This window comes from Opisthocomus hoazin, chromosome 1 (assembly GCF_030867145.1).
Source record: "Opisthocomus hoazin isolate bOpiHoa1 chromosome 1, bOpiHoa1.hap1, whole genome shotgun sequence".
Taxonomy (NCBI): Eukaryota; Metazoa; Chordata; class Aves; order Opisthocomiformes; family Opisthocomidae; genus Opisthocomus; species Opisthocomus hoazin.
The window spans coordinates 137,274,082-137,301,592 of record NC_134414.1 but is presented as its reverse complement, the minus strand read 5'-3'; the positions used below and the strand labels follow the sequence as shown (position 1 = coordinate 137,301,592).

General features: G+C 41.5%; 1 protein-coding gene across 6 annotated transcripts; it reads left to right on the top strand.

Annotated features, from left to right (window-relative positions):
• Positions 1-163: 163 nt before the first annotated feature.
• SPICE1 (spindle and centriole associated protein 1) lies at positions 164-27,511 on the top strand. Of its 6 annotated transcripts, XM_075437521.1 has the most exons (17): positions 164-290; positions 826-873; positions 1,947-2,093; positions 6,109-6,211; positions 6,965-7,086; positions 8,701-8,798; positions 9,097-9,239; positions 9,475-9,615; positions 10,404-10,669; positions 14,397-14,528; positions 15,207-15,354; positions 17,283-17,507; positions 19,564-19,958; positions 21,266-21,437; positions 22,590-22,692; positions 23,017-23,104; positions 23,993-27,511. In XM_075437521.1, the coding sequence occupies exons 1-17, from the start codon at positions 213-215 to the stop codon at positions 24,044-24,046; spliced, it is 2,463 nt and encodes an 820-aa protein (XP_075293636.1). In that variant the 5' UTR covers positions 164-212; the 3' UTR covers positions 24,047-27,511. The 6 variants fall into 6 exon arrangements, with proteins under 6 accessions (XP_075293636.1, XP_075293646.1, XP_075293659.1 ...); XM_075437531.1 differs by lacking the exon at positions 9,475-9,615; XM_075437544.1 differs by lacking the exon at positions 17,283-17,507.

The window sequence follows — 27,511 nt, the reverse complement described above, 5'->3', positions numbered from 1 at the left end:
GGAGGGGCTGGCGGCGGGGGCGCGGCCTGAGGTACGGGGCGGGGGCGTGCGGAGGGGGCGGTGCGCGGCGGGGAGAGCCGTTGCCGCGTTCCTCCCCTCAGGGCACGTAAACGGTCACGTCCCTGTGGCAACGGCGGGCGGGGCCGCGCGCGGGCCTCCCGAGCCTCCGCCGTGCCGCCGTTTCCGCCCCCGTCCCCGCGGCGGGGCCGGCCATGTCGGTGCTGCGCGGACCGCGGCCCCGCGGCGGCAGGAAAGGGCCCCGGAGGCCGGCGGTGAAGCGGGACTGGGACGTGAGTGCTTCCCCCACCCCTCCCAGGTGCCGAGCCGCGCCGCGCGCCCTCTCCGGCCTCGGCGGCAATTCCCGCTCCTCTCCCAGCTTGCGGGCGGCGAGGCGGGCCCGGCGGCGGAGCCGCTCCGCGCCGGTCGCGCCGCGGCCTTCTGCCGGCTGGGGAAGGAAGGGTCGGGAAGCCTCCGTGGGGGGCTGCCGTACCCGGCCCGGCTGCGGGCTGGGGAGGGGAGGGGTGCCGCGACCGGGAGCCGCGTGTGCGTGGCGTGGGCGTGACGCTCTCGCGCCCGCGGCGGTGGGGGCCGGGCCCCCGGTGGCAGCCGAGCGCGCCCGGGGCCGGCGGGGCTGGCGGGGCTGGCGGTGACCCGCCCCGCTGAGGGCCGAGTCCTTCCCGGCGCCCCGAAAGTGGAGCCCCGCAGGGGCTTGTGCTGAGTGTGCTGTGAGTTAGAGGGTTGAAGCCTGGAACGTTTTCTAACGAAAGGGCGGTTTGTCTGTCCTCTGTTCGGGCTCTGGACGCGTTCTCCGGTTCCCGTTCGCAGAGCACCGTCCAGGATTTGACAGTCCACCGTGCAACTCCCGAGGAGATCGTAAGTCGAATACCGGTCGCTGCCGCTTCTCTCCAGCGAGGAGATTTAGCTGGTTCTCTAGCAGAAGTGGTTACCCTGCTTGTGGGGGCATTCTCTGCCAGTGTTTCATCTCCCTTCTTAAGCTTCTGAAAATACTGGCGCTTTAGTGTTAGCTCTTTCTTTAAAATACCGTGCATCCCCAGCTATGGCAGTTGGGTTTTTTTCAGTTTTCTGTTTCCCTTGGGAAGCAGTAGCCATATTCGTTATTACAATAAAGTGAATGCCGTCATAAAAGCATAAATATGTAAAAACTTAGTGGAGTGGTTGAAGCCTCGTCTCTCGCCTCTGCTGGAAGGACTGAAAGACATGCTTGATTGTAGGAATCTCTCTAACTCTGAGGATACTCAATTGTCATTCAAACAATTTAACATCATTTCTGTATACTGAATGACCTGTTAATTACAAAAATGTGTGAGTTCCATTTTATTTTCCTTGGTATCACTGATTACCAAGATGGAGTAGGCAGTATGTGCTGTTGTTGCTTAGAAAGTTTGACAGGCTAGTCAGGACAGATGGACACAATAGCAGAGAGAGACTTGATTCTATAAATAGTTGGCTTGATAGCTTCCAGACACTTTAGCAAGCACCTCACATGTTTAATTTGTGTTTAAACTGAAAAAATAAATATCTATATGTCATTGTTAGAAGAAGCGAGAGAATATCTCTGATGATTGACATTAGTTTTAAATCAGGAAAATGCATATGTCTTTTTATGCATATTGTCGGTGGTAGAGTTTGGGTTTTTTCCTCCCTCTGCAGCTGAGGGAACTCTTACTGAGTCAGTGGTGTAGGGCAGATGGAAACTGGGAGTCTTCCCCCGTTCACCTTCGGAGCCACTTTAAATTTGGCTGGAACTGATGGCGTTGGACACTTCCAGATGTTTGTGAGGCTGTCGTTGGTACTACCATGAAGTTAACATAAATAGTATTCAGCGCGTGAATGATAAAATCAAGAAGAGTTTGTTAGCGTTACCCTGCAAATCTTGCTTTAGATTGTCCCTTGGTTTTGAAATCGTTTCTCTCATGTTTACATAGCTGCATCGCCATGAAATACACAAATCAAAAAACAAAGCACTGGCACATCTGGAACTGCAAGAGAAAGTGCTGAAAAGAAAAGGGAAGACGCAAAAACAACTGGCTGCCGATTCTGTGGAGAAAAGGAAATTGGCTCTGATGCGTGAGGTGAGAGTTAGATCTGCGCTTTCAGCCTGCTGCAGATGGTTTGCAACAGTAGTGGAAAACTGCTCTCGCTCATAGGTCAACATTTGCTCCTCTTGTTGGCTGATTTGACTTCATGTATGCGTACGCTCTCCCTCCTCTATGTGTTGGGCGAGTGCAGTGAGTGGAATAGGCTGTGTAACAGATTAACTGATCTGTGCAGTTGCGCATTTGACCCTTGTTGCCTGGCTGTGCTCTCTGTAATTCTGCAGGCCTCTTTGCGTCTGAACAGGAATTGTTTGCAGAGTTAAACTGTGTGTTATGGAAAGGATGTGTGTTCTTTGTGTTCTTACTGCTATCGTGCCTTTTCCTCCCTCTGTCTAGTATTTTTCTTTGATGGAAACTAACATTTCTGTTTCTGGGAGGGAGACCCTTATCTGCCATTGCTTATTTAAACAGGGTCGTAGGGGCGGGGAGGGTGAGGCAAAAAATTGGTAAGGAAGAGCTTGTCTGGAAAGAAAACTTACAGCGTAGGTTGAGGAGCTATGGCTGCTGTCAGACAAGCTGGTCGTCTGGGAATCAAAATGCTTGTTCTCTAGGCATTCTGAAGCACTCTGAAAATATTAATGTTTAGCTTGCTTTTGAATTTTGGACTGTAGCAGCAAACCTAAGCTTAGCTAACAGACAGTAGCTGTCACTGTCTGAAAAGGGATTTCAGTGGTAGACATCCTTTTGTTTCACATGGCAGGTGACTCCTTGCCATATATTATGAGAACTAATCTCAAGACATTAGCTTTCAGAACTCGTCAGCACTTGGACAAACTGAGAATTGTTGGTGAAGAATGATGATGAACAAAGTTTGCCTTGCAGTTAAAATAAGCGTGATTTAGTAGTCCTGTAAATGTGCCATGGATTAACCATCACAGACCTCTTCTCTCTTTCATCTTTTGTAAATTTTCAGAAGTCTTTCCGTGATCTCTGACCACGTTCAAGCACAGACAGAAACAAATGACAGTACTTAGAACTGAAGATGACCTTCTAGTTTCTTGACTGACACCTGTTTTCTCTGCAATCAGAGTAGAATTATTGTGTTAAGGAGATTGTGCTAATCAAGCCTCAGACTTTAATTTTGACCTTTGTGATCTTCATACTTTACTGCCAAGTGCATTTTAATGGAGCATTTGGAAAAGCTGTGGACTCTTATACAAATTTCCTTAATGTAATAGCAGGCTGGTTTCAAAAATACTTCCATGCAGAAATAAATGATATGTCACAAAGGTAGATTAGACCACTCGCTCTAACATTTGGCTGGATTACCTATTATGTGATTTTGTTACTTCACAGATGTGAAACTCATGGTTAGAAAATAGTCGTCCATATTTGTTGCCATTTCTAATGACGATGCACAAATTTCAGTTCCTCCTGAGTGGCTTTCCCCTTCATATTTAAGAGATGACTTTATTCAACATACTGTGTGTCTACTTCTGAGTGAGAGAAGATTCTGCCAGATAGGAAGACAAAAGGAGATGATGCCAGGCATGATGAAACCTATCTGGCTGTTGGTACTTGAAACACTGGCATCTTCTTGCGTGTAGAGAAAAAATTAGATGGAGGAGAGTCACCCTTTTTGCCTATCCATAGCTTAAAACTGGCTAATTGCTAAGTCCTGTTCTTCAGAGTAGCTAGGCAGGCTCTTCAGTCTGTGTCTCCCAGTAGAGCACAACCACTGTGGGTTGTCTTCTTGTCTCTGTTATCTTGGTGATCATTTACTTCTGTGAGGGTGTAGCTTCCCAAGCCCATTGAATCCTACTCAACTCCGAAAGACTCAGAGACAAAAACTAGGAAGATGCTGCAACTACTGTGTTTTTTCTTGTAGTTGTAGGTTGAAGAGAAAGAGAGCAAAAGTCATAAAATGGATCAGCAAAATTTTAATATTTTGGGGGTTTGTCTGCCTAAAAATCTGAATGAAAAAATATTATGAGTTAGTCTCAGTAACTGTGAATGTGTAGGTACCACACTGATTGGTCCTATAACAACTTATTTTAAAATAAGGTTAGTGTATTGCACTGAAGGGTAGGTGGTGAATGGATTGTCATAGTGGGGAGATTTTTAGGGTTAGTCTAGTTTAATTATCTTTAGTAACAGTCTGAAACAGGAGGGAAGATGAATTTGAATGAAATTCATAGGTGATACTGAATTGGGACAAGGTGCAGCACTCAGTGAATTTGTGGAAGGTGTGTAAGTGGGCCTAGAGGGTTTAGAAGCTAGTATCACTTTGTGTTCTGCTGATCACAAGCAAATGTGAGCTAATCTACCGTGGGAGCAATGCTCTAAAAATGTTCATAATGTGTTCAGCAGGAGGGTGAAGCGTAGGAACCTGCTGAGTCTGAAAGAGATCTAGAAGGGAGGTTGAAAACAAATAATCAGGATAATTTTTGTCTGATTAAAGACATCACCTTAGTTTTAATTGCCTTAGACAAAGGCATCATGTTTTGAAACAGGTAAACTTTGCTTTTTCTTTTTCATTTTTTTTTCCTTCTGCAGATCTGGCATGGGTTTGTCTAAAAACCCGTATTGTTTTGACATCAGATGGCTAAATGGAAAGATGAGATTCAGTTAGTATCAAGTGTGAAAACTGAATAGTGATTTGGAAAAGTAGATATGTGAGAGGATTGAAAGATGAATATTCACTGATTTGCTGAATTGATTATGAGAAGTGTAACATTGCAGTGTAATTCAGTCCTGGAAGACTAGAAAGACATAGAAACTAGGTATATAGGAAAAATTCTTGACCTGACAAAGCACAGTAGAATGGGGGGGAAACAGGTGAAATGCCACTGCCTCGAACTTTTTGAATGAGGCTGAATATAAACCCTCAAACTTATCAGTGGACACTGAAAGAAACTCGGGAGATAACAGCATATAGTGCTCCGAAACTGCTGCATGCCGGTCCCTCTTGTGATTCCTGTGGGAGCAAAAATTCTCACTCGGTTCTCAAATTTTGTGTTGGAGAGCATACGTGAGCTTGTCTTGTCTGTGGGATCTTCTGAAGTGCTTGCAGTGTTTCTGGCTAAATTTGATTAACCACGATGAAACGGAGGTCACTTACATATCTGGTCTCCTCTGAAGTGTTTAAGAAAATCTACCTTCTTCCCAGGTTGTGGGATATAATTTTACTAGTTTGCCATTTTCAGCTTTGTTATTGAAACCACAAGTCAGTGCGGAATTTTGAGTCGTGTTCTGCCCATGGAGCCATGTCCCCAGTCAGCTCCATTTGGCTCGCAGTAGCTCAGTGCCTCTTGCTTTGCACTCCAGGGCTTCCCTCCTTAGGAGGCAGCTGTCACGGTGCCAGGGATGGACTTCAGATACTGGGGGAGAGAGACCTTGAGCACAGAAGCTGTGCCTTGTGAGAAATGTGCAGAGATTCCCAAAACATCTTCTGGTGCCAGATGTAGTCAGCTGTGTTTATGTCTGTTGAAACTTTTGTGGCGGTATGTGGCTCAATTTTTAGGCAGGATTTTCAGTAGTCACGGCCGAATGAAGCCTGAATTGATCTAATCAAATGCTGCAGTTTTTGGGTATCTGTCAGATGTAGGTAAGTGTTCTTTGACTCGGCAACATTGAGGTCAAATGATTGGAGGATGCACGCTGATTTTTTTTTTTTTTTTTTAATTGCCAGATAAATGTTCGTTTTGGTAAGTGTGTCATAAACCCTCGACTTCTTGTTTGTGTCAGGCTGGGAGCAGAAGAAGGGAGTGGGAAGGATTTGCTCTAATGAGAAAGAGTCAGTGGTGATGGGGGCCCCAGAAGTAACAACTGTTTGATTTCTCAGAAAAACAAGGTGAATTCTGGTCACTCAGAATGAAGTATGTTTCTTTGATCTATCTTAATTAGGATCTCATTGCACAGTACCAACGTTGCAAACATTGTCTTGTTGGCTGTTCTCTTGCTAACTGTTCAGAAGAACAATACCAAAAAAAAAAAAAGGAAAAATTGGTCTGCTCAGTATGAAATATTGCCTTATACGCTATGCTTTCAGATTCTATCTGATCATTACCATTTACAAGATGTATTGGAACGACCTGATCAGGTTATGGCGGTGGCAAAAGGCTTGTTTGGGGATGCTCCTCGCACGCGAACAGGTAGACCATCTCGTTTACATGTGGTAGTGCATTTAACACTGTCTCCTTGCTTTGCATAAATAGCCTCTCTTTGCAAAGTATTCTTTTTAGCTGTATTCATGTCATCTTCTAACATAGTATGATCGATCCTGTTCATGTTGGATGAAACGCAGATGGGTATAACATGTCCCATGGCAGGGGACAGCAAGCCATGGCCAATTATTCTACTATATCGGTCCATTGTGGGATTTTGGATCACTTACTGTGAAATACCTGACACTCACTGTTTCCACAGCCCAGCTATCCGCCTATACAGAGCACCAGTTCGAGCCACTGTAGTGGTTCTGGTTCACATTGGTGCATGGGTTGACTGCTTGCTCTTGCATATTGTTGAAGATTCATCAGTTTGTGAGCAAGGCTTTTCTTATCCTGGTTTATGGGTCCTTACACTGCTGAAAGGCAGGATTGGCTTTCTTAAGCTTAGATTCTTTTGTTTGTAGGCTGCTGTTCTCTTTTGCTTATAATGACTGTTTCATCCTACGTGCTGCTTCTGCACAAGCGTGTTTACACAGGTGAGAAGGAGAAAAGCCTGGTACATGGCCGAATGTGTTAAGATAACTCTATGGCTGGCCTTTGGCAGTTGTTTGAAGTGACATACATCCCTGTGACCCCTTTTTGTGCAAAGTATGGGAGCTTGCTTTTTGGTACAAAGTCCTGTGACATACTGCAGACCGAGTCTTCTGTGTTCTGCCCTATTTTGTCTGATTCCTCTAGGTTTCCCTAATGTAACAATGGCTCCTAACTGTGACCTAGAATCATCTCAAGGACCCATTGTACAAAAATGTGGTCTTCCCGCTCAGCTTTCTGTCCTTAGTGAATCTGCCATGGATTCCCAGGTAATGTGTATTCTGTTCCACGCATGTCCTGTGGCTTTTTTGTTTGCACAAAAGAATGAATATTCAAAGGTAGAGTTTCCAAGCAGACCTAAACCTGTGTTTTGTGTATTGTATACCGTGTTGATAACATATGTAGAAAATGATGTTAAATGGATGTGAATCTGTTTTGCAAGAGTCTGGGAGTCATGATTTTTTCATTTCTTAACCTTTGAATATCAGAAACAAACATCTTGTGTCTCATAGAAGCGCTCTCATATTAGCAAGCTCTCCCTTTCAAATGTTGGAATTATCAGCAAGAGAACAAAGTAACTACAGACTAAGAAAACAAATCTTGTGTCACATAACTAACTGCTAGATATTGAAATATGCCTCTGATTTTCTGATTGTGCCTGCATATATGGGGGTATAGCCAGTTGGGCTCCAATTTATTTCTGATAACACACGTGTAAATGTACCCTGCTGAACTCCACAGCCTTGAGTCGTCCTACAAGTTTTTTAATACTTCAGATTCAATTTAGATTTGTTTAAAAAGTTTATAAATTGTTTATATTTGTTTAAAATTTAATTTGGATTGCCTTTGTGTTCTGTTTTCTTTTCATAACATGAGTTGTACCAGGAGTGCTCACTGTGGATTGAGAACGGGCATATGACGCTCCCAGAAAGCAGCTCACTGGTGAAGACCAAAAGGGCTGTGGGAGTGAAAGTAATGATGTCATATTCTCACAGTTCTCTAATCCTGTTTCCTACTGTCTTGCACAAATATCTGCAATGTGAGTTTCAATACTGCTCTGTCAGGTATTTTGATGTGGTATTTATTTTGTGGGGTTTTTTAATATGAAGAGTTAACTGTAGAATCTTTGTAAGCTGTATCACTGGATGCATGCTGCAGGATAGGCTTACATTTTTAAAAGAAATGAGTACTGATAGTTGTCTGCTGAGCTTCTGTGAGACTTTAATTTCCTTATGTGCCTATGAAAATCATAGTTAAAGGCTCTATGGTGAGGCCTACCCAGCAGCGCAGAAACCTGGTAGTTTGAGGAATGCAAATTCCAAATCTGATTGCTTAAGTTTTGCTATGAATCTGGTATGTAGGATTGTATTTTGTTCTGGTTGCATTTTACACATAGGATATAAATGTAATTTTGCAGGTCTCGTTACAAGGTTGTTTCGCTTGTAATGTCAAATGGCTGAAATTTTAGAAATGCTAGAATTTAAGTTGCATTTTCCATCTTCTGCTTGCTGTATCTCTGTATTTGTTTTGGTACAGACTTTAAAGCTTTTTTTATCCTACAGTGTATGTGGTCTGTCTTACTTAATACAAATCATCCAAATAAGATACTGGATATTGAATTAATCACTTTCTGTGTTATTTTCAGAGGTAATTGTCAGTATCAGTATTTTTTAGGTACTAAGGTCCCCCAGAACTCTTCCCACAGAGGTGTGTTCTTCTTTTTTTTTTTTTTAATATTTTGTTTTGTTGGAGGTAGAGACTGAAACAAATGTTTTTGTTTTTTCCTTGAAGCATTTTCCGAAAAATGATCTCTAACTTCTTCCTAAAGACAAGTTGAAATGGCTCTGAAGTCCATTTTATTTTCTTTGTTGTCTCCTAAAAAGGCTCTTAATGAAGTGGAAGAGGAAGCATTATCAATCTGTCAATCAGAAGATGGACACCACAACTCTCTGAATTTCAAATCCAGCATCAATTCTGACAGGTCAGTACAAATATATCGATTCGGGTTTCCACCTTCTTAACGCTGGAAATAGAGTTAAATGGGTGTTGCATGGGTACAATGAAGTTACTTTTTCTGTTTCCCCCCTTCTCCTCCTTTCCTGACCTCTGGGTTCTAGGGAAACCCCTTGTTGTAAGATTCAGACTGGGAATGAATGTGAGCAGGGACCTTGCCTGAGCGGTTATAAATGTTGTAAAAAGCTCTTTCTAGACGGTAGAGGTAACCTAGAATCATGCTATTGTTCTATTACAATTCACTGTTATGCTTGTTTTGAATGTAGGCTACTTCGGTTATTGAGAGAAGAAAATTCCTTGGTGAATTCTCCATTGTGGGCTGAAAAGGATATGAGAAAAATTACCTTATCACAGGAATCAAATGTGCCTTTGACTCCAACAGCCGTTTCTTCATCATTGGATCAGTCAGGTTGGATTTGCCAAGTCACAGTCTCGCAAGGGTTGTTAGGCTGTTCACAGGATCCTGTCTGCAATTCATTTTTTGCATGGGGGTGAGAGACGGAGATGTGCTAGTTTGACTCGGATGAATTTCCAGACTAAAAAGCCAGCTCTTCTAATAATATACTTTATGACATATTACTATTAAGAACACACCCAAAATATTTCATATGTGTATTTTTTGTTTTGGTTTGTGTTTAAATCAGCCCTCAACGCTACCAATGTAGTCAAGAGAATCCATTCAAAACTTCAGAATGAAGACAAAGAAGAGACTGTAGACTCCACTTACACCGTGAGACAAGTGCTGAACCCGAGCTCAAGGAAACAAAAGCAAATTGCAGCAAAAAGTTTAGTACTTTTAAAAATAATGTACCACCTTTTGACCAAGGTCTTTAATATCATAAGAAAATGTAGGTTGAAAGGGATCTTTGGAAGTCATCACAGGGCTAACTCCAAAGTTGGATTAGGAAGGACCTTGTCCAGCTGAGTCTAGAACGTCTCTAAGGATGGACAATCCGCAGCCCCTTGTGTAGCGTATTCCCCTGTATTCTGCACGTTCGTTGGCGAAGCAAAGTCCATAGGCTTCTGGGGACCGTAAATATGGCCCTTTGATGCTACCTGTTACCTTGCTAGCCATGGAGTTCTTTTCTGTTTCTGATACAGCTTTCTATTCTATGCTGCACAGTCTTATGATGCATTTCAGTCCCCATATTCTACACACATTTGTACGTGGGGACTGCCATCAGGTACAAACTGTAGCATGAAAGGGTTGCTGTAAGAGAGTTGCTCGCTAAATACGAGACCTGAAAGCAGCTGATATTTTTCACTGGCTGTTCGCTGGCAAATTATTTCTGTGCTTTCAGCTGAGAAGGAGGAAAGTATAAACAGGTATCTATGATAAAAGCACCAGTCATACTTGAGAGGTAATAATTTAGTGGCAGAAAATGTGTGTTTTGATGATCTGAAAATCACTGGAATGACTGGGGATGTTCTTTGATGGTTCATTTCAGCTCAGGGCAAGAGGGGGCCTCTCCTTTGATTTACTTCAATAAACAATGTAATTTCACTGGTAGTGCAAAGCTTTCTGTACAGGTTGAAACTCCAATGACACCTTTTTGCTGCCCCCTCCCCCCAGTGAAAAGAAAACAAACTGCACAGAACTCTTCAAGACAGAGGAGAGATGATTCTTCAGATAATTCAATCCCCATTAACCTTCAGAGGGACAACAAATCCAGCCTAGATGTTCTCAACCGCATGATACATGAAGTGGAGCATGAATTGGAGGAATATGAGCGATGTACAGGTCGTGAAGTTCAAAAAACTGAGAGAAAGGAAGGCCTCACCGGGTTTACCTTGTCACTGGTGAATGCTCTCTGTCGTCTGATGCGCTACCTCAAAGAGGTGAGATGATTTTGAATTGCTTCTGTAGAGTGAATGAAAAAGGGTATAAAGTTACTTTACAGATATGAACTTTGGTCTTTCCTGGCTCCGAGTCAGTTTACTTTGAAGTCTGATTATCGTTGCTTATATTGGGAATGAATGCAATCAGGGTTAAAACTTTTAGTTTGTTAGAAACAGGTACCCCAAATGAAAAGGGAGGAGTTGACTGCAGTGAGACGCCCTCTGACTATTAGCAGAAGATACCAGTTGAAATTGTTTTAAATTTGTTATTTAAATACGTTCAGAGTTGTAGCAAGGTATTAACTACAGCCTTGTTCACAAATTTATTTTCTTGCTTTGCCTCCCAAAGATGATGCTATTTCCACTAGAGCAATGGACCCAAATCCCTGATTTTCTTTGAGGGATTCCTTAGCTCTCTTTTTCTCTCCATGGCAGTAATTTCACCTTAAGCAAGAATGACGTGGGGGATATCCACTGGGGATCAGTGGAATTCCACATAGAAGACTACCTGTAAGCCATATAGAACTCCTTTTATAAAAATAAAAAAGAATAAGAGTGGTTTTCATTTCATTTCTAACCCAGAGCTACTCAAGATGCAGCAGTGGCTCATAGATTCATTGGGCCTATGTGAAATTTTAAACCAGATCATTGCAGTTCCTGTGCTCTTTAATAGATGCAGCAGAATATGTTATCTAAATCCCAGTGCTCTATTTAATAGCAAAGGCAGAGATTCCTAATGAATGTGGAACTGTCCTATTTTGGTTCCTTTTCAGAATGTATAATATTTGGGGAAAAAAACCAAAACACCTTATTTTAAAATTTGAATTGTTTTTTTCTGTCTGGATGTATAACAATTTATTCCCTGTATTACCCTGTATTTAATCTATATGGAAGAATTTATTTTGATTAAGACCTGCTTCGGAAGCAGATGTTAAATAACCAATTAAACAGTAAAAAGCCGCTACCATGCGAAGATGGAGCTTGGCTGAGGAGATCTTATGTGTTGAAAGTAAAGAATGCTTGTTCTCTATTAAAGTTGTAATACCAAAGCAGAGTATTAAATTTGGTTCTTTTGCAGTTACAGGGAAGGATCTTGTGGACTTCCAATAGAATGTTTTCCATTTATTAGGAAAACATCAGTTTAATAACATCAAATTGAAATTATAATTGCAGTTATAACCCTCTTTAGATTGTCTTTAAATTGTGTTCCACAGAAATGAGTTATTCTTGACTCTCAGGCTTCCTCCAAAACTACTCCAGATTTTCCTTGTCATTTTTTTTTTTCTTTCTTAGTTGTTACATTCTCTTTATGAATGTAACATTCATTGTATCTTAAGAGCTTTTATCATATGCAGACAGAAGGCCAAGGAGTCTGAGAATTTAAGGAGACTACTTATTTTGAAAGATGTGTGCTGACTCTTGTATTCCCAGTTTTTACTGAGCACCTCTATGATGTTGTTTCTCCTTTAATAGACGTGTTATCATCCCTTCCTTCTGGGAGTTGATTGCTGCTTGCAGAATTGTCTGCAAATTTTTAGATTTACTACCTAAGTTTGTGAGTAGAAATACACAGCAGTCGTTCAAGCTATAAAGTGTGGTTAATTATATTCAGAGTTGCTAGAGATAGACAGCGTGCATCCATAATCTTCACTGACTTTTCCCCTTTTCATGGAGGCTTATAGTTAGAATTTGAGAATTCACTGAGAAGAAGCACAGCTTGTCTCAGTACTTCCTTAAACCTTGTCCCTGTAATGCTAGGAATAAATCAAGTGCTCTTGTGCACCATCTGTCTTGCCTAGCCAGGAGAGTTAGCAAAGTTCCGATGCCTGAATTACAGCTGGCAATGCATTTCAAGAAAGTGACTTTGCAGCAGATATTTAAAAAGCCTCTGATTTCAGGTAAACAACCAGTCTTCAAGAGGTCTTGAAGGTTCTAGAAAGATTTCCTTCCTCTTCTGGGGAGAAAAAAATATTTTCCAGCTTTGCTGCAGAAAAGCTGAATGCAGAAGAATTATGATCAAGGATGTTGCTTAATTTATTCTCAAAATTATATATAAAAAGTAGGACAAGAAACTTGAATTAATGAATCTTTCATGCAAGTTGTATTAATAAGTGATTTAAAAATCAGCTCCTCCTAGAAGAAGCTAGTGAATACAAAGAGGCTAGAGAGGAGGGGAAAAAGAAACTTCTGAAATGTTTTCCAAGCTATATGATATTCTTAAAAGGGAAGTAGATGAGCCTGACTTGGTTCCTAAATGAATTTCAGTGTCATCTGCTGAATGTTAGAGTGATTTTTTTTTCCCCCCATTCTACTAAGAATGCCATTTCTTTGCCAGACTCGCAGGGCAAAAAGTTAGTATAATTGCATACTACATGAAACTGTGCTGCTATGTTCTCTTGTCTCTGCTTCTGCATATTTTGATGTGGTGCTAAAACAGAGTTTACGAGATCAGAGGTACACCTGGCAATGGGCTGGAGTGAAGATACTTCTTTCAGAGTATACCAGACCCAAAGCCTACCCAGCAGTAGGAATGGATGTCTACAGCTGTTCACCCTGACACTTACCTCATGCATGTAGGACTAGGTCTTTTCCTCCAAGACTAGGTTAACACTGTGTGGGATGAGTAGATAAAATAGCTCATCCAGATGATGTAAGGCATTGATACGGTTCATCACTGCTACCAGGGTTAAGTTCTTATTTTGTGCTGTCTTTGGTTTCTATAAAGATAGGACTGTCTATGTTTTTTCCATTTTCTGTGCCAGCCTGCTTCACTTGGATCAATACAGAAAAGCTGTTCTCTCCACGTGGAAGAGAACCAGAAAATGGATGGCTTGTCTCTGGTATGCTTTGTGTTTAGTGACAGTATCTGTGGTTTATTCTCAAAAATGTTTGTTTATTAATTGACTTCATGTGGCTGCAGAGCTGTTTTGTCTTAATAGTTCTTCCTTGGTGGTTTTTCACTTCTGGTCCCAATGCCAGCAGAAAATAATGTACAGTGTGTTATGGGCAGTTCATGCTCTAATTTTGTCTGTGCGGCAGAAAAGAGCACCCCAGCTGCTTTTCAGGATCTCTTGTGCTTTGGATATGGGATGTATTTCTCTTATTCCCCATCTGGGGAAGGGCTCCACCTGCTAGTTCTGATGTGTTTATGTGACTCTGTAGCTTCCATGCTTTCAGGTACAGCAGTCCAAAAAGTGGCAGTCATGTATTCCATTTACCCATTAGAGGTGGAAGGGACTGGTCTGTGTCTTGTACAGGAAGCCTGGCTACTGCATTGGCCTATCTTAAAACAATAGATTGATAATATCTTTCGGGACAAGAGATTCTTTACAATAAAGTCTTTTGCCTCATGCCCAAGCAGATTGCTTAACAAATAAACCTATTTGTCTTCATTAATGAATTAAGGAGACTAAACAATAGACACAAGTAGCACAGGATACTGACAAGAATCAGCACACCTGGAGTTATTTGATTACTGTATGAAGATTCGGTGACTTAAAAAACAGTATCCGTGCTGAGAGACAATACTTGTAGTTGCACCCTGTAAAAGTTGCAAACACAGAACGAGAAGGATAGGTAGGATTACCTGCAGTGTTGTGGTGTAATGACGTCAATTTAGCAACAGTGGGAAGGCCTGTTACAGTATGATGATATGGGCCCATTCCTGTTTCCAAATATGAATCTGTATTGGTTTATAGCATTTTTTTAACTTTTTCACCCTCTTCAGAGTGAAATGCAGCTGCGTGAGAAAGAGGTGATAAGGCAGCAGCATGAGGAGATGTTGAATGAACACAGAGAACTGCTTGATGCTCTGACTGCAGAAATACTTCTAGTGAGGGAAGAAAACGTCACGATGCAGGTACTGAGCGCCACTGGCTCCTTACCCATCAGGACGGCTTGTTAGAATACTGAGTTGTGTTGCAAATACGGGGTGAGATGCTGTGTCTCACATTCAAGAGATTTTAACAATAAACAGAAGGAAAACGATAAAATTGGGTGGGATCCTGAGAATTATAATAGCAGGTATGAGGTGGGGGGAAGCAATGTTTGGAAAGTCATTATTTTATCTTCATTTGTGATGTTTAACTTCAAAGCCTGAGAAAATGCTAGTTCCGTGAAACTGAGCTTTGCTTTATCAGTCTGAAAGTTTAAGCATCTTTCTCCCCATTTCTATACTGTTAGCACTCCTGGAGCAGCAGAGTAGACTAGATGTAATACTACATTTTATTTTTTTCAGTTTGCAGAGGAGGTAGATTTGTTCAGCGGTTGCATTTGGGAATGAAGCAATAAAGCAGCCTTGGAGAGGAGGTGGAGTCATGAGTTAAGAGAAGGCAAAACAAATAATTTGAGTCAGGAGAGAAAATACATGAGAAACATGGAAACACTAATATTTAATACCTCACTGGAATCCTACAGAGTAATGCTGTGATATTGAGGCCAAATTTCTTCTCAGGGCTGCATGTGGTATACAGTTTTCTAATCCATGTTGTTAGAATACAAATTTCTGTATCTCTCTTTTTTTCCCTTCCTCCTTTAGAAGCAGCTTCAGCAATACATGACGGTAACAGAGGAACAGCTGGCCTCTCTCACACAAGCATTTAAAGGCCTGCCTTTGGTAGAATCTAGAAGAGAACAAAGTCCAAACCATTTTGGAATTGCAAGCAAAGGTCCAGCAAACAGCCAAGGTGTGTGCATGTATGTGTGAAGGATGAAACAGGAGCTGTGGTTAGTTTGTCCCTGTAGTGGAAAAATCTGAAAAATCTGGTATTGAATAGATGTCTGCTTGAATAAATACCTCTTGTGTGAGCGTGAATCTCACTTCTGGAGATTCATCTGCCATTGGTTTTGCTGTGAGCACAAGCACTTTGCTACGGATTATTTTTTAAAAATAATATGGGTTGTATTGCATCCCCATGGGTATCCTTCTGTCTGAATCAGGACTTCAGGATTAACATTTTAGCCAAGTTCTGGGCTTGACCCTTAAGTGATGTGTAATATATTATATTTAAAAAGTGTGTATGTAGGGGGGAAGTAGCCTTCCCTCATTAAGATGTCTTACAAAGTCAGGTTTATTCTGAGGGTCCTAAAAAAGCCCAAAACCCAACTGAATCAGGATCCTCACCTTTCTGTTGCTCAGGCAGCCTGACAGTATGAGATTGCTTCTTCCAACAAGACACTGGAGGTCGCTGCTGACCAGAAACGGCAGCTGCCCTGTTAGCTAACTAGGCAGAAGTCTGTTTCTTGATTATTTGTGAGTTTATATGGAGGTGAATGACCAGCTGAATGATATGCAACATAGATGCAGGCTAAGTTAAGCCAGTAGCATTGGTGACCAAACTAACCAAACATGATTCATCTTGTACTTTTTGCATTCTTTCACCATGGAGTTTTGTCCCACCTGTCTTCCCGACTGGTTGCTTAAATACATCATTTTTGCTCTCAAGGTCAGTAACTCCTTGTGAGTCCCAAGATTCCTCGGAGCTATTTGGATTCCTTAGTTAAATGTTGTTTTTATGGTCAAAAACTTTCTTCCTGACTGTTTCTGTGGGGTTCTTTGGAAGAAGCCACATACCAGATCCCTTTGTTGTGATTTATCCAGGCTTTGTAAAAGCAAATAAAAAATCCTGCCCCAAAATATAAAACCAAAACAATCACAAAAACACCACTCAAAAAACAAACACCTCCCCTCCCAAAAATAAAACAATCTCACCCCAAAAAACCGAAACCCAAACCCTCCTATACAACAATTCTGCAAGACTAGAATTTCCGAATCTTTCCTTATTGGTCTCTTTTCTCAGGAAAAGGCATCTTCCTGAAAGGAAAGCTTCCTAAAGTTACAGAAAATATTTCTTCCTCATCCTCCTTCAGAAATAGATTTCTTGTACCCTTAAGGCATCTGGCTGTATGTGAAACATTTGAGATAGTTTTAGCACAGAAGCCATGTGTAAGTTAACATAGGGCTTCTCGGGAGAGACAAGAGTGGCTGAGAGAGGAGTGGGGGGCATATCATAGTGACAAAAAGCATGTGAGGAGGATACTTTGGAAATGCAGTTCTGTACAGTGAAACCGGGCAGGAAGATGTTTCTCATTTCTTGCCACGGTCATTGAGTAGTGGGTGCCAGATTTTAAGTTCAATCTCAGAACCTCAGTAGTGTGAACCACAAGCCATATCTTATGTGAACATCCTCTTCTGGCTCTTTGCCTTTGAAGGGTGCTTTTTGTCTCTTGCATTTTGGGGTCAGGTATGCTCTGCTTAATTTTCTACTGACTTCTGTTTGGGGAACAAATGTCCTGAACAAAATTGTCTGTAAGTCTTCTGCATGGACTACAAACAGATCTCTTACTAGTACTGTAAAATTGTGAGGCTACATATAAGGGCTCTTCTTGCTCTTAAGGCCAGTGAAAATTTGTGTTATGTTCCTGTGAAAGAGGTCTGTACCTGGGGATCAGAAGGAAGTTAGCAGTGTGTAGGGAACATACTGCAGTCTGTCTTTTCAGAAACCTGAACGTAAGAGTTGTTACTGAGAATTTTCCCTATTGCACTAAATCTCATTTTTTTCCTTTTTTTTTTTTTTTTTTTTTAATGCAATCTCCGCTTTGTCTCTTTCATTAGAACAACCTGATTTGAGCTATTTTGAGCCTAGGGCCGATGCAGGCAACAGGGAAGGTATGCTGAAAGTCCCCCAGGAAGAACTTCCTTTCAAGTTTCTCCAGAGACCGTGTGCTTCAGGTGGTGCCGGAGCTGGTAGAAGCTTGCCATCTCATGTCTTCCAGCCAGCTGTGCTGTTGTCACCCCCCCGGCAGAAGAGCAGTCAGGAATTGTCTCCCCTCCAGAACGGTGAGATCTCTGGCTGTAGCAGACTTGAGAGTCTATGTAGTGTGCTGCTGTTTCAATCTCGCACTACCTTTGGAGGTGCATTTTCTGTGGAAAATTTTTAATCTGTATGCTTAGACATATTGGCCCTATATCTGGAATTCTGCACCCAGATATGCATTTCTTGTCTTTCTATGCTTGTTGCTAGATTTCCTTTAGATTTTCTGTCCCCTGCAGTTGTTCTACTATCTGCAGTCCTGTCAGTGCAATCCAGACTGGCAGTTTTATTATGTACTGGTTTTGCTTGTCACTTCTGTGTGATTGCTGTAGCTCTTTGTCTGTGACGTACAGCACATCATCTCAGATTTCCATCTGCTCATGGTGTAATCCAGCTTCCATGACCTTTAATGGTGGGACCACTGAAGACTGGAAATTCAGTGCCGCTGCAGCCCATGCTGCAGACAAACCGGGATGTCTGTAGGCTGCTTACTCTTTGAGCCAATCTTCCCAGCAGAGGTTTTTCTGAAATCTTTGGGAGCCCATCTCTGTTGGGTTTCATTTAATACACACGAAGTGGCTGAAGAAGTTTTGGGTGAAATTGTGTGGTGCTGGATAACCAGATCAACTCAGTCTTGTGTCAGAATCCATAGGCTTGAGGAGTTTTATAGGTCATCAGCTCAGTTCTGGTTGTTGGGAGGAAGAAGGTTCACCAGGGTTGATTAGGGAAGGTATTTCTCATTTAAACTTAATGAAGTGAGCAGAAGGAGGTGACTCTCCCTTTGTGACTCTCAAAATTCGCTGTTTCCTCCTGCAACTGTCATTGTAACAACATGCCTCTTGCTAAATGTGCTAGGCCTCTGTGACCCTCGATTGCCGAGACATGGGTAACTGTGTCTACGGCTAGCTTGATGGTTGCTGACAGGAAGTAGTGCACAGTAGTGGGGTTTTGTGCCCTCCCTCCTCCTCTTTTTCCCCCTTTCAGCTGTGTTGCTTTGTGAGTCTTTTCAAAATCAGAACATTATCCCCAAAGTCCTTTTGATGTAGGAAGTTGGCAGGACAATTGAAAGTTTCTATCTAGTTTCAGCTTTTGGTGGTCACCTATGGTGCAAGGAGGCACATAATCAATCAGGAGGAAGTGAACTACGTCTGGCTTCACTCCCATAGAGAACTGGCAGATGTTGTCTGTCGTTTGAAACAAGAATATAAAACTATATTCCTAGACTTCACTATAGTTTAGCTGTGTGACAAATGTATTGTTACTCTTTTAAGACTGTTAAGGATGCTAAATGGTTCAAGAAATGTTAAACTTCCTGAACTTTTTTTATGAAAAAATACACACAAAACAGATTTATGTGTCAATTTTTAAATGTCATGCTCTGCTCAAGAGGCAAAAGCTTGGGAAGGAGTGGGCTATTTGGTATATAAAGCATAGAACATCTGTTTTTGATCACAAAATCTAGCTTGGACGTAACGTGTAGCAGCAGTGCTGTAATGTACTTGGCCATATGTGTGTGGTGTGTTATCTGATTGCTAACGGTTTGGTTTGACCACAAAAAATACCTAACGACTTCTGTTGGCCAGAGTGCTTCCCCTTTCTTACGGGCTGAGTAAATAGCTAGTTTATTATTATGCAAAAAGTCTTATATTATTTTGGTTTATTATTCTAAAAGTTTTGTTACCAACCCAGTGTGAATATCAGAACTAAAAGACAAACTTACAGTTTCTTAGGTAAGGTAACTGGATATTGGAAAATGGAGGACTAAGAAAGAAGTAGTGTTTGATCTATCAGATAAGAAATTGAAGACAATTTATCTTCTTCTCTCTGACTTCTCTCTTAGTCTCTAATTAAATAATGTAAATGTAAGACTATTTGCAGTAGGAATACTAAACCTGGTGAGTTCCTGCAGCAGGATCTTGAATAGAGGGATTTTGATCAGCAAGATGGCACCATTCAGGCTAGATGTTACAATTCAAGTTCCTGCTTGATTATTAGTAGCCTGATGCAATAAAGTCGCTGTTAGTTTCCTTGATGAGAATCGTGTATCTCTTTCCTTACTGTTCCTTTATTTCTTGTTTGTAGTGGGTACAGCCATTCTTCAGTCTCCTGAAAACGCCGAAAGAGAAGCATGCAAGGAAAGGAGCTCACCTTCCTCCCAGAGAACACAGAGCACAGCCAAGGAAAACTGTCTCATCTCTCAAAGGCAACCAGTTCCTCTTGCAGACAAAGACTTGGAGAGTTCCTACAAGAAAATCAGTCTGTCTTGTCCAAGTGACACTAGACAGAATGGCACAGCTGAAGAATTATTTCAAAACGGTGATCTGCTGGGGCAGATAGCTGAGCTCACGCGGCAGAACTCTCTAATTAAAGCTCAACTGAGCAAATTCAGAGGCTTCTCTGAAGACACAAGTGACTGCTTACATCAGCCAGACCCAATACAAAATGCAAATCCTAGTCCAGACTCTTCACAAGGACAGGTGAGAATTTAACAGAAAAGGAAGGCTGGATTCCCCTTTCTACTGATGTGCTTTCCCATAGCTTGCTGATGCTTTAAGACCTCTTCTTCCCTGTTGACAGTTTTTTTAAGGAAGAGAGTAGCAGAACAAATATTTTTTTCATTCATTTGCTTGAAGACTTTGATTTTTATCATTCCCTAAGGAGTTCAACAGTGGTTTCTTATATTTGGCCTGTGTTGTAGATGAGTACCGAAAAGCGTGGAGTACATTTGTAAGGTTAGGAAAAGGTTATGCTGCACAAAGAGATGTGATTGCAACATGATCAGGTATACCTGATGTAGCTCAGGTAATACTGACAGTGAAAGCACTGCACCAACCCACAGGTTCTTGTCAAGCTTGTAAATATGCATTTAAATCCATGCCATGTATCTCTTCTGCTACTGTAACACAAAAGCCCATGAGATTACAGTTGGTGCAAGTAAATCTCTTGCAAATAATTGTAGTGTATGTACTAGTTGGATCTGCCTTGTCTGTCCTGTTGTGTGGTGAAAATCCCAAAATCTTAGGGAAAGAAAGAACTTGAAAGCTTCAGTTCACATAGAAAACCTTTAATCTGCAGCTAAGCAGCTCTTCAGTGGCACCCCAGTGAGTGGAGTTAACATCTCAGAAATGCCTAATCCCTACCCTTGCTACTGTCTTTACTTCTGTTCCATCGCAGGAGCTAAATTACTGTTCAGTTAGGGATCCTAAAGATTTTAAATTTCCTCATGTAAATGTAGGCGGAGAGTGTTGTCACTTTCCACATTGTGTTAAGTCATGTAATGGTTAGTATTTTTGTACAAGAGGATGCAGCCTTTTTAAAGTGGTGTTTTTGTGGAAGCAGTTGCTGGAGGGGGAGGGGTCAGAGTAGGTGAAAACCTGGTTTAAAGATGAGTTCCAGGATACTTCTGCTAAAAATATGCTTTTGCTTCCCCACACCATCCTGAATACATGTGTCTGTGATTAAATGTTTTCTTAATGATGGTTAATTGCTGGATGCTTGGGGGTTTTCTTTTTTCTTTTTTTTTTAGTGATACAGACAATAACTGTTTTCTCCTATTTGTAGGAAGACCAGTTTAAAATATTGCTGTGTTTAGTCAGTTAAGGACCTAGGTACAGGAAAGTGAAAAGGACAAAATCAGATTTTCCACAGGAGGTGCTATATGATTATGTTTACTTTCAGTCTGAAAATGAGATGCGTAGAAGTACTTCAAATATATTGCATGCTCTCCTTGAAGGTGTACATTGTAAGATTTTGATTGGAAGTCGTTATCCCATTATCCAAGTAGACTCGGCTCATGGTGTCGAAGAGCTTGGAGGAAAGAATAGCGGAGCTGAATCGTCAGAGTGCAGAAGCACGTGATAAGCTGTTGCAGCTAATAGACCAGCAGAAATTAGCTGCTGCCGATATGGTCCCTCGGATGACATCTCCTGTTCTGCCCCCATCTCTAAATTACACTGGTAAGTACCCAGCTTCAGGAGAAACAAAAACTAGTAAGATAGTGTCTTTCCCCTGTTGGGAGTTCTCTGTCCTTATCTGATTGGATCAGCGGTTGTGATCAGTAGTACGCTTGCTGTTAATGACTGTGTGGTACAAACACTTCTTACTTCAGAGAGGTAAAAGCACACCAGCTAAACTCCTAAAGTTAGTTTTAGTAATTTGTCTGCAGCAAATACCGTGCTTCATTGTAAATCTGTTCTTTGCTGTGTCCTTGTCTTCAGAACAGTTCTGCTACATAGACACTGATGGGCAGAACTAGCCTTTTTAATCAGTCTTCTCTGCTGGAGAATCTTTTACAAAAAGACTAAGTATTTACATTAGGCTTCTAAAAATCACAGCAGAGTGGTTGTCCAGTTCTCAGCCACATTTTAGTTTTTGGTCTTTTGGGTGCTCTTTCCATCAGCCTACCTTGCTGAGTTACTGCCAGTGCTAATAGAAGGAAATAACTGGAGCTTCCAGGCATGTGAAGAGATAAATTAGCGAAGGAAATGGTCATAGGTTAGCTGCCTTGTGTAACTATAAACAAAAATACTCTACAGCGGCTGAGGGCTGCCTTGTCTTTTCATGGAGTTGTCACAGTTACAGGCAGAACTGTGCGTGAGCACATACACCCGCCCTTTCCCCTTTCCTAAACCACAGAGGATGTATGAAGGGAAGGACTTGAGGGGGAGGAAATACCACGTGTGTGTGCATATGCACGCAGGTGCATATGAAATGACTCATGCAGTGGGATCGTAACACTTTTAACACTTCTGTGACTGCTGTAACATAAATTCAGCATGAACAGTAAAATCTCAAAGGAATAAAGTAAAGAAACCGGAGTCCTTAAGCCTCCAATTGCCAAAAGCCAGAGGGTTTATCCATGGAAGAATCATTCTATATCTATGCACGTTGTCCATAGTTGCTCTGAGTATCTGCTTTCAATATCTGCCATTTTTGGAGAGTGGGTATGGGTTGAGTAGACCTTCAGCCCGATATCTTATGTCTGCTCTGTATATTCTGTGCTATTGTGAAGAATTATGTGATGCTTCTCAAAAAAATGGGAAAATGAAATGAATGTTGTGAAATGTTGCTGTGTTCTCATCAGAATCAAGCTATTATTTATTGCCTAGAAAATGCGAGGAGGACAATTGAAGTGTCTATTCCTGTGGCATCTGCTACGGACAGCTCCAAAGAAGATAGTGTTTCGCCTGCCAGCATGAGCAGTGTAAGAAGGTAAAAGTTAACCCTTTACTGTTTCATTTTTATAGTATCTTCATTACCCATGCAGCAGAACTTGAACACAATGGAAAAATTGCCATGTTTTTCTTTGGCTACATGGACTTGCCCTGACTTCATGACACTCAGCTCTGTGGAAATGGGACAAAGCTTTTTCACAGCTTCCATTGTTTGTGTTTAAAATAGCCGCAATATGACAGAAGACAAATTATACAGGTGGTTGAAGACTATTGATGAGGGGTCCTAACTCAGGATCTGAGACATGATTCTAGTAGTCACTTCCATTTTTCACTTTTTCAATCTCATTTTGAATATCTGCAGGTCTGTAGGCGACTCTAGCAAACCTTGTTCACCTCTAAGTGCCACATCAGAAAGTGTGAAATTAACTCCTGTCAGCCAAAGACCAAAGGTAAGACTGGAAAATCTTCATCCAGAAAGTTTGATTGTGGTGCTATAGAAGGAAAAAACAACTTGGATAAAGAAGGGGGGGAGCTGTGTCCTACCTTAAATCTGCTGAGGCTAATAGTAATCTGTTCGTGGCAGTTTGGATTCTGGACAATTTCTAAAGGGAGACCTGAAGGCTAGTGACATTCGTTGTTTGCTGCCACAGAGCTGTTATTTATAAGTGAATAATCCTGTAACTACACTTTCTGCTGTGGCATCTTCACATGTTAGAACTGGGAACCTCTGGCAGTCTTTCACTGGTGGCTCCAGAGAATTTCAGGTAATCGCTATGATGCACTGTTAGAGCCACGTATAAGAGGCAAGCAGGCTCTTACCTAGCCGTCGTGCAAGTCAGGTGCTGAAGGATAAATAAATCCCAATGCAAAGAAAAATCACCAATCCAGATTTCTGATTCCTGATGTGCAAAGAGAAGAATAGACTACAGTGAGATGCTTTCATGGGGGACTCTAGACAGCAGTACAGTCTGGTAAACCAGTCAGAGATCTGTTTGTATGCTTGAAAGCAACCATGAGGACATATTAATGCAGTCTTTTCTGATGTCCAAAATAACCTAAATTAGGAGTGATAAAGAGAAACAAAATTAGAGTCCAAGACTCCCTATCCTGACAGCACAGTATGCATCTCTAGAGGGGAAATTTGGAATACTTAAGGTAGATGTGACTTAAACGAGGTGTCTAAAGTAGGTGGTATGACTACCTCTGTGGTGCCGATGGCAGTCAGTTGTTACGTATCAGTGAACTGATACATAGCAGTCCTACACAAGTCAGCACTAATTAGCAAGTCTGTGGGAAATTTATGATGTATGAACTTCAGTTGTTTTATTCTTTTGCAGGTGGAAAAGCAAAAAGAAGAAGGCTGGTTTGCATTGTCAATGCACATTATGTAAAGGAAGCTGCACTCAAGTCCTCTATTTTCTAAAAATAGATTTTTTATGAACCACAATTAGATCACAGTAGTCCTCCTCTCCAGATGTACAGTTTAACTCTAAAGTGCTTTCATTTCAGTGCCATTAGTATAAAAAAGGTCCATATGCTTAATTATATTTGTGCCATACAGAGCGCTATAGAAAGTCCTGGGAATGAGTTTCTGAACTGGGTGTGATGCTGCTTCACTGAATAAATCTTTCACAACATTGTAAACAGAGGCTGCTGTATCAGTACAAATGAACATCTGATATCTGTGTTGGATACGCTGAAGACAGGAGGTTTTAGAAAGTGCGTGCAAAACTTTCTGCAGCATGTATTCACACAAGATATGGGAATGAAAAAATCAAGAAAAACTGAGGTGAGAGAATGAACCTATGTTCAAAAGCAACCTGGAGATTAGGAAGCCATTCTGTTCCTGCTGGATAAGAATTTGCATCAGAAATAATTTGTTCCTTCTGTGGTTTACAGTTGCTCCCAAAAGTTGTGCTTTCTGTGCAGTTAACGTATCAGGGATTACATCTGGATGTGAGGATTGCTTATTAAAAATTTCATTTAATATCTTTGTAGTAATATAAAGTGACTATTTTGAAGTCAAAATCAGAATCTTTGTTATGTACTAAAGTATGCTCTCTTTCATACAATAGGAAACTGTGATAGGAGTACAATTATATTAAGCTGTTCTGTTATGTGTGTATATAATACTTTAATGGCCATGGTTTTATATTGTTTTTATTTGACTTTTTATAGTACCCATCATTTTATTATTAACAATAAAATCTAGGACTGTGAGGAAATGCTTATATATCTGTTCCTTACATTGTAGTAAACCTGGAGAAAAATCTGTATAATGGAGATGAAAAAAAATCTTGAAGTCTGGGGAAGAAAATATCTGCAAGTCGCAGAACTGGATTTTGAGTAAAGTTTTAATATTTTTCTTTTTTAAAAACTGTTAAATTTTCCCCTAAATATATCGATGGGGTAGGGCATTAAAAGGGGCCAGCCCATATAATTTCCATCAGTTCAGTTTTAGGAGAATGAAGAAAAGATACTTACTTCTTTTCTTCCTTTTTTTCTTTTTTTTAAAGTTTCTTTTTTAACAGATTTAGAAAATCCAAAAAGCGTGGGATTCAAAAGAGGACCTGTTCTAATATTCATTGACATTTCTGCAATTTATTTTTCCAGTCTTAACTTTCAGATGCGAAGAAGGCTCATAGTCCTATATTTTGTGAAGTAACAGTTAAAAATGCTTGGAAGATGTCCCCCAACGCACGCAGAGGCAGGAATGCCAAGGTTAGGATGGACCACATAAACATAGTGCCCACACATTAATACTGTTGTTTCTGACTGCTCCGAGCTATTGTTTGCTACAAGTGCTCCATAACCATTTAGTCTGGGATTTCCTTTTCGAATGTGGGGTTGAGATTAATTGTTTGAGTCATCATCTGGTTTCCTTGACTCGGAAGCTGCTCTATCAAATAACTACTTGTTTGTATGTTGAGTCATCTAGCTGTATTCCAGTCTAAAAAACAGTCAGTGAGATGAGAAACACTGCTGGTTCTCTTTTGCATCGTTAGTGAAATCCACGTCTCCTTGGGATCAGTAGATCTCGCGTTCAGGAGAACTGCAGGTCCTGCTCAGAGTCAGGGCTAGGGAGGGACCTGCTGCCCTGTAGAACAGCATCTGTGGTGTAGCGCACGCAGCTTGTGGCCCTCTGAAGCAGCAGGACCACGCAGAGCTCCAGCACGACTAGACTCCCAGAAGCCGCTCGGCCATGTTAGCAGAGCAGCACATCCGAGCTAGTGACTCTCTTCTCGGCACAGCTGGTCAGCTCGGCTGCCGCCTCGCGCTCCTGTGGCTGCTCTGGTGCCAGAGCTTGCTGTCAGAGTGGGCCCAGTGCTCTGTGCTCGTGGCAGAAGGCAGGAACGCGTCGCCCAGTGTCTCTCGCCACCCTCCCACCAATTCCTCCGCGTCCCATGATGGGGGGCTAGGCAGCCTCCTGCGCTCTGCCTGGGGTCACACGGTGTTCCATGGCTGAAACCGAGCTGCAGCTGCGATGCAGTGGGTGTGTGTTTGCTGGAGCTCCGTAGGCTGGTGCAACGCTGAAGGCAGCAGCTCAGAAACTCTGTGACTACTTGGGGTTGTTTTTTCCTGCTCTAGACCAAGCAACAAACTGCAGCTGTCGCCAGCGGTAATGCATCTGATTTTTCGTATCAGATGAAGGAGAAAGTTTCAGGGCTTCGTTTGATCTTTATTTTTCAATTGCGTTAAATCACAGAAAGGCTGGTACCATCTAGTCCCGGTGCTGTATGTCTTATTGCCAATGGCTTTCTGATTTTGCATGATGTTTTGCTGCCTGGCTTCCTTTTTTCCCAGGCCTTTCGTGTTCTTCCTTTTTGTCTTAAATGTCAGCAGAAGGACATTTGGTAAGCACGATAGTAAAGAGCAGGTACAGAGAAGAGCTGCAGCCTTTGTTTTCTCTGGTCCTCCTCTTTTATCAGGTGTACCACGTAGGAGTTGGTTTCCCTTTGAAAATATTTCCCTTGGACAGCAGGGGAAAGTTTCCTATACATATTTTGATTACAAAATTCTGAACTAAAAACTTCATTGCAAATAGCAGTTTAATTTTATTTTTGGAAATGGGAAAACTGTAGGGGTTTTTCTTGGGTTTTCGGTTGTTTCTTTTTTCGTAGTCATTAATTTTTCTGCAGTCACATGAAAGGAGGCTCTGTGCAATGTGTTGCCTTGTTTAGGTTTTATTTTGGTTTTGAAATATTAAATAGTTGATAAATAGCTGAGAGATGAAGTCGAGAAAAAGATCTTACTTTCTGTTTTTAAGCTTACACCCACTCGTTCCAGTTTCTAGAGGGAAACTGAAAGTTCAGTAGGACTGACATTTTAATTTTTGTTTCACATTAGGGTTTAGGGGGACATACAAGATCCATAAGCACTTTTTAAACGGTAAAGTCAAAATGAGAGTGTCTCCCTCTGAAACCTTTAGCTTTTCAGAATGGCCATCTCCATTAGGAAGGCAATCTGGCACTGTTGATTCATGCTGCTTAGGTGGGTGTTAAGATGACCACCCCTAATGAGAACCTGCAGGTCGGAGGTGACAGGGACTATTGCTAACAGGGGAGGAAGGAGGTCTCTCTTACAGCCTGAAGAACCTCTGTGATTACAATGCGGAGAGGGGAAGGCTACTATGACAAAATAAAGTCTAGTTTAAGGATGCTTTTAGAGCCATGCTTATACTAAAAGGGAGAGGAAGGTGCAGAGCTCTGTAGGACCAAAATATTGGAGTATTTTACTACGGTGAGATGCTTAATCAGCTTAATGTGTTAATTAAAATTTGCTGCTTTATTTATCTTAGCTTTTTTCAGTACTTTTTCTAAGGCTGAAATTTTTGTATAGTGCAATAAATTTAAATG

What these genes read in the sequence shown, in the direction of transcription:
- SPICE1 (XM_075437521.1), top strand. Translation starts at nt 213, where the DNA reads ATGTCGGTGCTGCGCGGACCGCGGCCCCGCGGCGGCAGGAAAGGGCCC. An exon ending in TTCATCATTGGATCAGTCAG is followed by an intron (nt 9,240 to 9,474) that starts GTTGGATTTGCC and finishes TGTTTAAATCAG; the next exon opens with CCCTCAACGCTACCAATGTA. An exon ending in CTGTCAGCCAAAGACCAAAG is followed by an intron (nt 23,105 to 23,992) that starts GTAAGACTGGAA and finishes ATTCTTTTGCAG; the next exon opens with GTGGAAAAGCAAAAAGAAGA.